The sequence below is a fragment of the Anneissia japonica genome, unplaced genomic scaffold (assembly GCF_011630105.1).
Source record: "Anneissia japonica isolate Jap-2015-1 unplaced genomic scaffold, ASM1163010v1 scaffold288123_len70798_cov158, whole genome shotgun sequence".
NCBI classification, from domain to species: domain Eukaryota; kingdom Metazoa; phylum Echinodermata; class Crinoidea; order Comatulida; family Comatulidae; genus Anneissia; species Anneissia japonica.
The window spans coordinates 55889-70374 of NW_022682592.1; the positions used below are offsets into that span (position 1 = coordinate 55889).

Sequence of the window (14486 nt, forward strand, 5' to 3'; positions counted from 1 at the left end):
TTTGTAAACCACGTACAGTATCACTAAATAGTATAAGATCATCTGCATAAAGTAAATGACTAATTTTTAGATTACCTATTTGGATTTTGTCGGTTTCGTTCTATTCATTTAGTTTTAGACTGAGATCATTTATAAAAATATTAAATAAAAATGATGATAATGGAGACCCCTGTTGAATTCCAACAGAACATTTAAAATTACTACTAATATTATTTTCAGCCTTAACATGAGCTGTAAGTTTGCTGTACATTGATTTAATAATGTTGAGCATTTTGCCTTTCACTCTTGTATTGTTCAATTTAGTACAAAGGTATTGATGTCTTACAGAGTCAAAAGGACGTTTAATATCAATGAACGCTCTCCCTCGTTTTTTGGATAAGTATTTAGTAATTATTGTATAAAGAGTGAATAAATTATCTGATATTCTAAACCCCTTTCGATAACCAGCCTGTTCCTGATGTAAAATATTATTTTCGTCAACCCAATAATTTAATCTAGAATTCATAATGTGTAAAAAGATTTTGGCCAACACTGGTATGAGAGATATTCCCCTGTAATTTCCAGGTTGATCTCGGTTTACTTTTTTAAATATTGGAATTATAAGGCTAGTTGCCCATCGTTGTGGGAAGTTCCCAATATTAAATTTTTTATTGTATAATTTAGTTATTATATATATATTATATCTACGGGTGTATGCTTAAAAAATTCTGCCAACAACCCATCAATCCCAGGGGCTTTACCGTTTTTTTTTATTTTGCAATTCTATGGCGTGTATGACTTCGTATATAGTTATGTCATTATTTAAATTATTTTCATTGTCATTTAATATTACATCATTAACTTTTTAATATTTTTTTAATTCGATTATGTATATCAATATTATTTCTATGAAATAAAGATGCAAAGTAAGTACTGTATACCACTCATCAAGCGATATTTTATGTGAATTGATATGTTTATCGTTTTTAAGTTTAAACAAAAATAATTTTGTATTTTGTTCTTTCAGTATCTTAACAAGATCGACACGTGATTTTCTAATGTAATTATATTTTTTGTTTCTAATTATTTTTTTATATTCTTTTTTCCTTTCTAGATAGTTATAAAGTAGTGTTTGTGTTCGATTGTTCCTGAATAGTTTTAAGCTTCTATGGACGTCCTTTTGAAGTGCTAAACATTGATTATCATACCATGTGTTTTTTGTTTTTTTTAATTATTTTAGGTGTTTTCTTTTTTTACAAGTGTAGTATTCATACAATTTACATGTATCCGATACAGCATTATCAATTAGGTTTTCATTTAATGATTTAATAATTGCTTCTTTTAAATCACCAATTTTGCCGTGTCTCTATCTTAATTTAAAAGTGTTAATATAAGTTTCAGACCAAATTTATTTGTTTTGTTTACGATATGATTTAATGTTTAGTTCTAAATTTTCGTTTATTATATGGTTTTTTTGTCATAAGTTCAAATATTTTTGGCATGTGGTCCGATCCTATTCTATTTTCAACCTTTACATTCTGTATAACTTAAAGTTGACCGGAATTGTAAGGAAGTAATCAACAACGCTTTTACCTTGCTGTCCTATAAATGTATAACTCTTACTATCTATCAGAAACTGCGCACGAAGTTGACTGGTTATTTTAAGCCAAAGCAGAACAAACATCATGCACGATACCTGCTACTCAAAATGAGACAGATAAAAGACGAAACGACAGCTACATATGTTGCAGGTTTACGAGAGAAAGCAAACGAATGCGAATTTGGATAGACATGTGAAGACAGAATAATAAAACACTTAATACAGACAATAAACAATGAATCACTGATACGTAAAGCAATCAATAAGAAATGGGGAATTGACAACTTCTGAAAGAAGCCATTCAAGTAGAAGACACCACCTGCAAGTCAAGGATATGCGATTGCAGGTAGCAGATGTGGCCAAGGTCAAAAAGCAACAACTAACACATAGCAAAACACACCAAAAGCCACCGAAAGGACAATACCACCTATCAGCTTGTAGGTATTGTGGACAAGTGGGCACTCATCCGCAAGGTCGGAACTGCCCAGCATACGGGCAAAAATGCAGCAAGTGCAACAGATTTAACCACTTCGCCAAGGTATGCCGTGGTGGAGCCAAAGCAACTGACAGCAATAACTTTAAAGGGTTTCCATTGATGAACACGATGACGGAACAATTGGTAGGGCAATGCTATGAATGTGAAGTCACCGCCAAAGCACACAATCAGGAACCTATCAAGATAATGCCAATGCCAGAGAGCCCGTGGGATGTAATATCAGTTGACTTCGGAGGACCATTAACGGGCATTACAATCTTGTTGCCGTAGACAAGAGAACAAGATACCCAGAAGTTGAAACAACGTATTCACCAACAGCATTTCAACCTACTAGAGACAAACTAAAGAATATGTTTGTTACACATGAAACACCAAGAAGAGTCGAAACAGGTAATGGACCACCATTTAACTCCAAACAATTTAAGGAATTTGCGATGGTGGATGGCTTCACACACCACTTGCACATCTACAGGGAATTAACACAAACACAGCAATTCAAGAAATGTTAACAGGATACCGATCAACACCTCATTCAGCTACAGGCATAACCCCGTATAATGCATTGATGAATAGACAGATCCGAACCAAATTAGATTATTAACCACGAGTGGCAACAAAAATACCCCAGGATATTATAATGGAGGAAAGAGACAGAGCATACAAGGACAAGCTTAAGCAACAATCTGAAAAACAGGTAAACTAGAGAACACATATTTGTGGTAGGAGACTATGTACTTTTGAAGCAAACCAATAGAAAAAAATGGACCACTGCTTATGAACCAGCTTTTTATGTCATATACCGCATAGATGGTTCATCATTCGCAGCTAGAAGAATCACTGATGGCAGACAGATTTACCGGGATACAGGCAAATACAAACTTGCAAATGCATTCATACAAAATCCTGACAGTGAATTAGAGAATGAAACGGACGACTGGAGAAAGTACTAATATAGGCACACCAACCCATAAATGAAATGGAGCAACAACCAAACCATGAAAACACGGACCGATCACAACTTACGGAAACACCAACAACACCAAAAACAACAGAAATAGACGGAGACCTACATACCTGAAAGATTATCTTATAAACTATACTATTGTATATGTCAATACAGATCATCAAATATCAAAAGCTATATAAAAGCTATATAACCCACTAAAGAACAGAAAAGTCATGCATTTATAGATTTCCAAACCACATAATCAATAAACCTATGTTATGATTTAAGCTGTCAAATACTTAATGCAATTAATATAGGAATTAACTGAAGCAGAGAAAAATCAATGTATAATATATATCACAGAAAATATCAATCGCTAAGTCTATTGAAATAAGCATTTATGATTGAGAAGTAATTGAAAGTTATGTTATACAATATTGAAATAGTTAATAATCGTTAAAGAAAGACAACAATAGACGATTTAATTAAAACAGTTATATAATATATATAAAAAATATATATAAAATCTATCTAACTTTAACGCAACTATTAATATTATTAATAATAATTGCGTTAAAGTTAGATAGATTTTATAGATTAGCTAAAGTGAATAACAAGTTAGAGATCTCTAAAGAAATGGAGAAACTGTGATATCCTATGTAGCGCCCTCTGTTAAGCACAGTTGCTACTACTACGCTGACGGCGGAGAAGTATTTAAATGTTAGTTGAGTTCTAACTATAGGCTCTGTGTATCATTTAATATTACACACGGGATGCTTCAGGTACAAAAAGGAGAGACAAATTCGAAATACATTTTAGGGCTCGAAAAACAAAATGGAAACAAAAAAACAAATAAGAAGGTCAAATGGAACGCTCACACAAAATTCTAGTGGAACATTAAACGAAGAAGTTAAGCACTTTGAGAAATTATATTCAAATAAAAATATAAAAATTGAAAATGTTAAAAAATATTTAGATTTAACTAAATCCAAAAACAAACAAATTTTGAAAGTGAGTCTTTTGAAAGGGAGAGCTTAATTTAAACGAATGTGAAATCGCCATACATAGTATGATTAAAGACAAAGCACCTGGTACTGATGCCCTCACTGTTGAGTTTTATCAGCTATTCTGGCCAAAGGGAGGCTCCATAGTTTGTAAAGCCCTTAATATGTCTTCGAAAACTAAAATTATCATGTTCTAAACGCAGAGGTGTTATAAAACCTAATCCATAAGAAGGGTGACCATGAAAACCAAAAGCTCCATTCCCGGAAACATTTCACTAAAAACAATTTTTTTTTTTTATAGAAAAGATGCATATGCATTACTCTAATTATTATAAATCATGGAAAAATATTGGCATAAATTTTAGTTTTACGCAAAAGAATAAACAAAATGAAAAATACAGACTATTTCTCATAGAATATTACCATTTTCTCGACGAATTCTTCGTTACTAGGCAAATTCAGAGGTTGTAGATCGCATCCGCTGGAATACTCTCGCTTTATACAGTCAATAAAGTGCGCCCTCTGTAATGGGATTAGTTTTTGTACTTCGCATCTCGCACAATTAGGCCTGAGTATGTTTGTTTATGTGTCAAAATCTCGGTCAGAATAGTTTTTTAACAAATTTGGAATATTTCCTATGAAATATTTTTTTTCACAAGTGTCAATACAAGCAACGGAAAATATCATGTCGGCCGTTTTTATGTGTGATAACGAACCTAAATCGTGGAAAGGCTAGGCCTAACCTATCAGTGTTTGTTGATAGGCAAATTTTTTCGGCGCCTACTATAAAATCAAACAAGAAAAATTCATCCGCATTTATTTTTTGTGTGGAACACAAAATAATCAAACTTTCAGTCTTTTTTTACATTTTTTTAACATTTTTTTTCATGCTTAGGAATGTCTAAATTCAGTCAAACTAGCAATTCCGTATTGTATTTATAAATAATAACATTATACAACAATTAGATTTTTCTTAACAACAACATTTTGCCAGGAATGGCCGGGGGCCTTAGGTAACTGGCGACCCATAACCCTAATGAACGTGGACTATGAAATTGCAGCATTTGTTTCTTTTTGTTTTTTTTAAATTATTTTTTAAGTATTTACATTTATTTATTCAGAAAATTCCATAACAAATTACAAATTACAAATTACATATAGGCATCAAAAGAAGCGGTGGCTTGTCAGTTTGAAAACCAAACATATAAAACATACACACACAGAATACAAAGAAAACACATCAACATTTTAAGTTTTATATTTGGGATCGCCCACAAATATTGCCGGCACCTCCCGGAAGTGGAAATGCCTCAGTGATCATCACGTCATAGTAATAATACCATGCACCTCAGACACCAAGACATCTTCGACAGTGTACAGTGTAAAGTGCCAGCGATCATGGACGACTCTCAAGAAAATGAAAAAAATAAATAAATAAAAATTTAAAGATAAATTAAAGTGCAAAGCTGGAAAGGTTTTTTTTAATTAAGCACCTAATATCATCTCTTTCGATTTATTTTTGATTGAATTTTGCGAATTTATTTTTAAAGGCTATCATATAGCTCATTCCAGTTATTTGGTCCGTGAATAAAAATAGATCTGTGACAGGATGTCAGTCTTGAAAAAGGTACAAAATTTCTTAAGGCTTTTGCACGTTCACTTTTTGTATTACCATCAAGGATTTCGCATAAGGGAGGGGGTATTTGTCTGAGATGATATCTAGAAATAAAACATACTGCCTGTACCTTATTTATATCAACGATTATAAGAATATTAAATTGTTTAAATAATGGACGTGATCTAGTATCTCGTGGTGAATTTGTTATTATTAGTCTAACTGCTAATTTGGTAACTTATGTAACTTTTCAATATGTGTTGTGTAGGAATTTCCCCATATAACGTTCCCATATTGAAGGTGCGGCAAGATAAAGGCGTTATATAAACTTATTAGTGTATGTACATGAAACATGTTTTTTACTTTACAGATGATACCAATGGCCTTAGATATTTTGTTGCATAAATATGTGGGGTTTCCAGCTTAAATTTTCGTTTATAACAATACCTAAGAATGTGATGCTGTCCATTCTTTTTAGGTTTATACCATTTATTTTGATACACATATTTTGTGATTGTTTTAATATGTTTTGTGGTTGGAAAATAACAAAGTTAGTTTCATTTGTATTTAATACAAGTTTATTTGCTTTAAACCATTCATTAAATTTTAAAAGTTTAAAGTTCAATGTATGGGTTATATTAGTAATATTTTAGCCGAATAATAGACAATGGTATCATCTGCGTAAGTGATTACCTTACCTACATTGCTAACATTGCATATATATCGTTTACATACAGTATAAATAGCAACGGGCCTAGAATCGACCCCTGGGGGACCCCACAAGTAATTTCAGATAGTGGTGATTTTATATATATATTTTTTTTATTTGTCCATGAGGTTTTGCGAATTTAAATATTTTTTATAAAGTTTAAGTTTCTTTTTGCCAGATTTTAATAATCCATTTGTCATCCATTGTTTAAATTTACTTGAATTTGTTAGATCTTTTTGTTTGATCTTTTTTAGAACGTGTTTACCATGGATCAATTTTATAACTCCATGGAACATGTCGTAGGCAATATTTGGGTATTTTTTAAAGGATTACATTTGTCTAGTCTATTTTATATAAATCATGAATAATATTTTGAATTGACTCATCATTAACGGTATATTTATACATAAGAGGATTTTCTTTGTTAAGTTTATGTGTATTTTGTACAGACTTTTCAATGTGGGGTTTCCAGCTTAAATTTTCGTTATAGCAATACCTAAGAATGTGACGCTGTCCATTCTTTTTAGGTTTATACCATTTATTTCGATACAGATATTTTGTGATTGTTTTAATATGTTTTGTGGTTGGAAAATAACAAAGTTAGTTTTATTGGTATTTAATACAAGTTTATTTGCTTTAAAATATTCATTAAATTTTAAAAGTTCAAAGTTCAATGTATGGGTTAAATTAGTAATATTTTTAGCCGAATAATAGACAATGGTATCATCTGCGTAAGAGATTACCTTAACTACATTGCTAAAATTGCATATATCGTTTACATACAGTATAAACATGGAGGAGAAAAAAAGGAGTTTCTTCGATACTAAGATCAAAGAAACAGAGTGACACACCGCACTGATAAGAAGTCGGTAAATCACGACTTAATCGCTATGTTATGTAACGGGAGACAAACTTGCTTGCACCATGCTTGCACATGCGTAGATACAAGCTGCCGACAGAGACTAGTTCTAGCGCATGCTCAGATTTATGTTTTGACGCGCGAGACTATTTTTCTCGATGTTTTGTTGCAAACATGGCTACTACTACTACGAGTGATTGCGAATTGAGATTCAACCAAGGTCATGATGACTATGACTTATTAGACGAAGAATTTGAGTTGGATGATCTACCAGACGTAGAATTTGAGTTTGAGGAAGAAGATGAGGATGAAAATACCCATCTAGATTGCGGGAATAACGGAGGAGCGTCGACTGAAAATACGCCGATTTCCACCAATGGTTATGGTAGGCCAACGTCCCCTTCTCTACGATATTCAGCCAATCTGGTCGCAGGCTAGCCTAGGTGAGCGCTAATGTTGGGCCACATTGTCACTAACATATCCTTAGCTATAATAAGTGGGGTAGGCTATAAGGAAATAATAATGCTGAACGACCAACACTCCTGAAGGCCCATCTACTCTTCCTACACTAGGGCCTAGGCCTACACTACTATAGTAGTATGCTAGTAGCCTACCTATCTACCTAGGCCTATGCCATGTTAGGGTCCATGTATAAGGGAGGACAGGCCTAGGCCTAGGGGAATTTTCGTAAAGTAGTAGTAGTAGGATACTTTCACAGGCCTAGGCTAGTAAGTAGGATTCTGAGTAGGAAAAGCCTAGGCTAGAAATGTTTAAAATCAGATTAAAAATTATTCTTTTGCTGTTTGCATTTCAGGTGCATGTGACACTTCCTCAAAAAAGAAGAAAAAATCAAAGTAAAAAAAAGACAAGATGAAGAAGAAAGACCCAAAAGCCAAAAGGGACGAGGTATCCACAAAACAAGGTAAGTTTCTGAAGCAAAATCAGTAAATCATTGAAATGTGATACATATAATCTTCAGTGTCAATGTAATACAATTTATTTTTATATATATTTTCAGCTGTCGCTCGCCCAGAGATGAAATTTAGCATGGAAGACGCCATTGCAAATGCCACAACGTATGTAGAAACGGCATTAAATGAACTAGTAAATCATCCTGTTTACAAGACTGGATTCCCAGCAGCATTGGCTGCTGGAGCCCTAGCATCAACATTGCTTGGCCTAATTGCATCACCGATCGTACATGCATTTTCCCAGGACTTAGTGAAAGACATTTGGGTCATAGTCACTGCAGGGGATAAAAAGAAAATAAAGCCTGAAGCCAATGAATTGGTTTACCGACAATATCATTTGTATATAACATGTAGTTCCTGTAAACAACAATGGGCAAATTTTCTTCAGTCGTTAAATTTAACTCCCAATGACCATGTACATCACTTCCTTTTAAGAACTTTACTCAGGCTGATCATGGCTGACAAAAATATTGCAGACTTGTCCGAGAAGCAGAATGCAGAAGTAAACCCTTTGGACAAAAGTACAAAAGAAGTCATTAGATACACAGCTGGCTATGTACCGTATGCCCTGCATAAAAGGTATAGTAAAGTGAAAGGGGAAACGGCCAAAGTGTATTGCACTCTGCTTAGCAATTGGAAAGTCAAAGGGACAGATAATTATAGGACGTTTCTAGAATACACAAATGGATGGTTGAGAAAACAAACTCGAGGGGGATTATTTGAGGTCAAGGATAACGTATATTTATTTTTTAGGACATTAGAAAATGACACAAGAAAACACTTAACAGTAACAAGAATGAACGAATTGCCAAACAAAGATATGAAGTCGTGTACTATGTATAGCATAGCAGAAAATCACTTGGTTCACACATACTGGTGCAATATTACAGAAAACAAGTTAGTTGGGGATATATCGAAGAATTTATTGGATGTTGTAATTAAACTATGGGTTAAAATTAGAAATTTTTGAAAGTCTACTTAAATTTAAAGAGGGCATAGGGAAAGAAAGTGTCTGGAAAATCTTCGAAGGCCCTTTGCAAAGACCTGTAAGTATATTAAATCTTGAAAAGATGTGTTGGCATTCCATGATTGCATATGTCAATTTCCTCTGGTAATTACAATGTATATGTTTGTGCAGATGTCACGCCAACATTTATTTAATATTATTTACTTTGAGTATGTACTGTATGATATGTTGAACCACATTTGAACTGAATAAAATTATGTTTTCTTACAACAAGTTTGGACATTCTCACAATAAAATTTAGCACAGATAATAGCAGCAATTTCCAGAACTGGTTAACATGAGCTGGAGACTTCATTGTATGCACACACAGAAATAGGAAGATAACGAATGAAAAAGAATTCAAAGAATGACCATTATATTTTATTTTGGCTAATAAATACTGTAATTAAAGCAATATAATGCAGTCCATGACATACCGGTAAAGAGAAAAATAATACCTAAACAATCATACTGTACTACCATGGAAGAATGGAATACCTATACAGTCCATTTGCAACTAGGAAGAATATTATATATTTTACAATAAAATAAATATGAGTGTGCTATATTCAATGGCATACAGTACTGTACCTAAATATGCCTAGATTCTTTTTCAAAATGGAAGTGTATACTGCAATATTAATGATTTTAATAATGAATTCTATCATTGTAAACAAAATTTAATTTACAAAACAGTATTTTGAAGTCATTCATTAAAGTTGTGCATGTACATTCATAGAGGAATCATATGCAGTAAAATCAGTGTAATAAGTACATTATGACTCACATTTATTACCACCATAATTTTTACATTATTCAACTCAGATTTGAGTGCTGGTATTAAATCATGGGTTTAATTTTTGAAGGATATACAGAAAATGTAATGCACTTATCGAAACTCCCATCATCACTATAACTTATATTTAATTTGTACTTGGACAACTACACAGTTGTACTTACTGTTTAAATTTAAACATGACGGTACAGTATTTGTGTGTGATGAATTAGGCCCAAAAAAATAAATTGTTTGTTTGCCCTTCTTTTTTAAAAGATGATAAATAAAAATTGAAAAAATTAATTAAAAAAAAATTTTTTTTATTTATTTATTTATTTTTTTTAAATACTCATCTGATGGAATAAAAATACCACACAGAGGCCTAGAATGGCAATATCTTACATCAGACAACTTTGAAGGGCATTTGGCCAAAAATAAAGATAAATTCACTTAAATTTTTTTTTCAATTTGTAAAAAAAAGCTAAAAAAAAAAGTTGTTTTGGTTTTCCGCACCTATTTTGTGCATTGAGTTAGGTGCAGGCGGGGAGGGCAAACATACATTTTTTTTTTTGGCCTTATTAAAGAAGCATGCAGTTCTTTATTTACTTCCTCTTTGACAATGGAGTGTCATCTAGATTAATTTGTTTCTCTATTGCTCGGCTATTGCTCCTCTTGGACGCTTTTGCACAGTCTGCAGCAACATACAGGGCATGCATATTATGCCCAAACTGTGCTACGGTTGGATTTTCGCATCTTCCTCCAGCACTCTCTGTTTACTAAAGTAATTTTCCAGCGGATCCTGGTTGAATTTCTCACTCAGCAGGAAAGTTACGTTGGGGGAATCCAATAGAGTTTGGCCAAGTTCAACAAATGAGTTTACTGTAAAAAAAAGAGTTAATTTTTAAAAATTGTAGGTGGTAGCATGAGAAAATTCTAAAAACATCTTTAAGCAGGGTACAAAACTTTTGGCTTTAGGGGCCAGCAAGATAACACATCAATCTGTGAATTAGGACAACATACAGTAAGCATGATTACAATTCTTATTTCATTAAATTAATCTTATTATAAGAGTAAGTTGTATCATGGAGGAAAGTTCCTCCATGGTTGTATTTAGATCTTGTTCTGCTAACCTGTTATTCTTAGTCCTTCAATTGTTTCTCGGCTGAGCAGCATTTTTTTCTTGGTCGCATTCGTCACATTCTCCATGCTGTTTACTTGGGAATCCCACTTATCCAAGAAGCCTAAAAAATCTTCTTTTAGCCACTGTAATGAAATAAAATATTCTTTTTATGTAGCGATAAATAAATTAGGAAATCAAAACATTTTTTAAAAGATTGAAATTCTGTACATACCACAAATCGCCAGTCATCCGAACTTCTGTACTCTCTTAATTCCTCTTTTCTGTTTCGTATTCCCTTAAAGCAGTTTGAAACATTCAGACAGTCAAAAAATCTGTCAAACATCCGAATAAATTTGACGGTTGATTCTGTGGATCCTTTACCATATGTTTCTAGAGCATTAGCAACTGTACTGCTTAAAATCTAAGAGAGGAAAAATAATTAAATATTTTTGTAATCAATCACATCACAAACCAATGTCTCGGTTCTAAGCACGGAGTGAGTAGCTCATAACTAGAATAATTTAATGAAGAAAACACAAACCTGTGCGGCCATGTAAACTCTCATTCTCAAAGGGGGTGTAAGATGAAGGTGCTCGTAGGAGAGTTTATGGAGATGGCGTAACCCAGGAGATGTACGGTCAAGGCCAATGTCCCACTCGTACAAATCAAGCACCTGCGTCCATTTTATATCTTGTTTATTGTACTGATTGTAAAAAAAAATAAATATATATTACACATTTCAATGCATTAAAAGTACTGTATTATATAAGTTTAAAAATATATAGTAATTACATTGTAATGTTATTACTGTATAATGTTTATATCAACAAAATGGCAAGTTTTCTAGAGCATTTAAGGAACTACAGTATAAAAGAGAAAGGGAAGCAAGATAAATTAAGACCATAACTTACATGTAAATGTCGAGTGTTGTTGTGGTAGCCTGAATTTTCAAAGTTGTTCCTTGTTGTCTTTATCAGATGTGGAACATCACAAATGAAATAAACTGTCCTCGATGGGTACAAATGGTGAGGTGTTCAATATATCGTTGAATTTGTCCCAGGAGCAGAGTGAATGCAATAAAAATTCCTGTTGGGTGATGCTCAATCTGAAACCAAGGCCCTAACTTGAAAGCCAGCAACCTCAACAAACTCGATTGCTTCCCATATCATAGTAAACAGTTGGTCACTAGAAGCTGTTGTAGTGGCATAGTAGCCAACAGGGGAATGTAGGTCACTGAATATTCCCCGTAGCATGATAACCAGTACATGAGACGCAATAGTTGGTTCCTGTTCTCCTCTGCATCGCTTTTCAAAACGATCAATCTCATTGGCAAGACTGCCTACATCTGTAAACCCAGCAATCATTCCTGTACGAATCGAATAATACAGACCCGATTTTATCTTCATCTCGTCGAACAGTACACATACATCCCTTTTAAGCTGCGCTCCATCCTTATGTAGGCCTATGTCGCTAACAATCCTCTCCAACATATCTGCAGAAAAACCGGCATCCGGATCTGCAAAGTGTGAATATTTATGGAGGGTGCTTGGATGTTGCAATTTCAAAAACCCAGTGGATCTTAAAAAGTCATAATTAGAAGCAGATCTTGTTTGTAGCGCTATACACCATCTGATAATTGTGGGATGCCATCTCATCTGTTTATTTATCTTTAGACTCTCAGGCTGCTGGTCAAATAAGAGCCTGGAGGGAGCGAGTTCGTAAAATCATCAGCATGTATCGCCAAGGTTTCCTCCATGCTTTTTGACTATTCGTGATGCAAAACCTGACTTTCCTTATTATGCATTTCAGTTATTCTATCTTGAAGAGACTCAATTTTTCTTTTCAAATGAACTCTGTCAGCTTGTTGCGCAGACAATTTATTTAGTAGCTGCGAATGACTTAAATATCGATTTGGGATGGTTGATGAAGGTAGAATAGTAGTTGTAGCTTTGTTTTGATTGGCTCGTATAGTACTTACGTTTGGCCTTATGATTTTGCACATGTTTGCAACGTTGAATTCCTTCTGACACGAAAAGAAGACACTGGTTGTCTCGAATTGTCTTAAAAGTTGATGAGTATGTGTTATTTTTGGATACTCTAATCGGGATCTGACCCTCTGGTCCTTTTTTATGCTCAGTGACATCCTGGAAATCATTATTTCCTATACAAATGTTTTTTTCAAACAATTCTTTCACTTGTTTTATGTCCTTGACATCAACGTTATGCAGCATGTAGGAAGGATCAATACCTGCAACAGACAACTTCCGACTGAAATCGCTTGATATGTTCAGATGTATAAGCATTTCACCTGTATCAGTCAACTTGATAATCTGGAGCTGTTCACCAGCACACCAGGTCAAAAGTCCAGCTTCACGTGCTTCGCTCTCAAAATCTGCCAGGGTCTTCTTTTTACTTGTTTTATTAAGAACTTGATTTCCACATGAAAAACAAACAAAGTCAAACATTTATTATGAATTTCTTTTACATTCAATGTCGGCTCCAATGTCAATCCCCAAAGCTTCATTGATCACTTTTGACAGTGACTCCTTCTTCTGAGGTTTTCTATGTTTCCATGATGAAGGGTTATCCGATCCACAAAGCCTGCATTTTTTCAGCAGACACTGCGAGTGCCTGTTCATATTCCTACAGGGTAAACAAAATATTAGTTGTTGTTACTAATCTACCAATATAAATTATAAATAAAGTAAAATACTAAAATAGGCCTGGATGGATGTTCAGCAAGTCTAGCTAGGCTAGGGTCTATGCTAAGCCTAGACCAGGAAGGAGAATGGCTTAGGCCTACACAAAACCGTCATCAAGAAACAAACAAACCTCGATCCCATTTATATTTTATATTTATAAATTAATCATTATTAATAATGATTAATTAAAGGAAAGGCCTACTACTACTAGCCTAGGTTTATATATTATTTAGACATCTACCTACTGTTCGTATGCCCCAGCTAGGCCTAGGCTAGACCTGGTCCTTTCTTTTATTGCTAAGTAAAATGCGGCTAGTCCAGGCCTAGGCGTAGGCTAGGTAAGCAATGCTTCCGGACCGGAAGGAACAGGCAAGGAAAAATCTCACTCACGTTGTAAACTTGCAACAATGTGCACGGACATATGAATTCCCTTACCAGTAAGCTTAAATATTTGTCTTTCTAAATAAATAAATGCCAATATGCGAAAATATGCGGAAAATTAAAAATAAGCAAAATATGTACATCAATAAAACAACATTTGAAAATACCGTAAAAATTACATTTTGGGGAAAAAAGCACTTCTTGTTAACCGATTTTGACGTTCTAGGTATCAAAATACTTGTTAGAAAAGCCAGTATCGTAATTCGTTAAAAGCGGCTGTAAATGAGCCTAACCAAGATTCATACGTCACAATTTTTGAAATT

The 14486-nt window shown here is 33.8% G+C and overlaps 2 protein-coding genes and 1 pseudogene across 4 annotated transcripts; 1 reads left to right on the forward strand and 2 right to left on the reverse strand.

Annotated features, from left to right (window-relative positions):
* Positions 1-7491: 7491 nt before the first annotated feature.
* LOC117106889 lies at positions 7492-9416 on the forward strand. 2 transcript variants are annotated; one of them, XM_033248503.1, is made up of 3 exons: positions 7492-7593; positions 8023-8130; positions 8227-9416. In XM_033248503.1, the coding sequence occupies exons 2-3, from the start codon at positions 8079-8081 to the stop codon at positions 9147-9149; spliced, it is 975 nt and encodes a 324-aa protein (XP_033104394.1). In that variant the 5' UTR covers positions 7492-7593; positions 8023-8078; the 3' UTR covers positions 9150-9416. The 2 variants fall into 2 exon arrangements, with proteins under 2 accessions (XP_033104394.1, XP_033104332.1); XM_033248441.1 differs by having other exon boundaries at positions 7497-7651.
* Positions 9417-10347: 931 nt separating this feature from the next.
* On the reverse strand, positions 10348-12444 carry LOC117106539 (annotated as a pseudogene).
* Positions 12441-14399, reverse strand: LOC117106387. Of its 2 annotated transcripts, none has more exons than XM_033247847.1 (2): positions 14343-14399; positions 12441-13723 (listed from the first exon to the last, which is right to left on the reverse strand). In XM_033247847.1, the coding sequence occupies exon 2, from the start codon at positions 13543-13545 to the stop codon at positions 12958-12960; it is 588 nt and encodes a 195-aa protein (XP_033103738.1). In that variant the 5' UTR covers positions 13546-13723; positions 14343-14399; the 3' UTR covers positions 12441-12957. The 2 variants fall into 2 exon arrangements, with proteins under 2 accessions (XP_033103738.1, XP_033103677.1); XM_033247786.1 differs by lacking the exon at positions 14343-14399 and adding an exon at positions 14028-14075.
* Between the last annotated feature and the right edge of the window lie 87 nt (positions 14400-14486).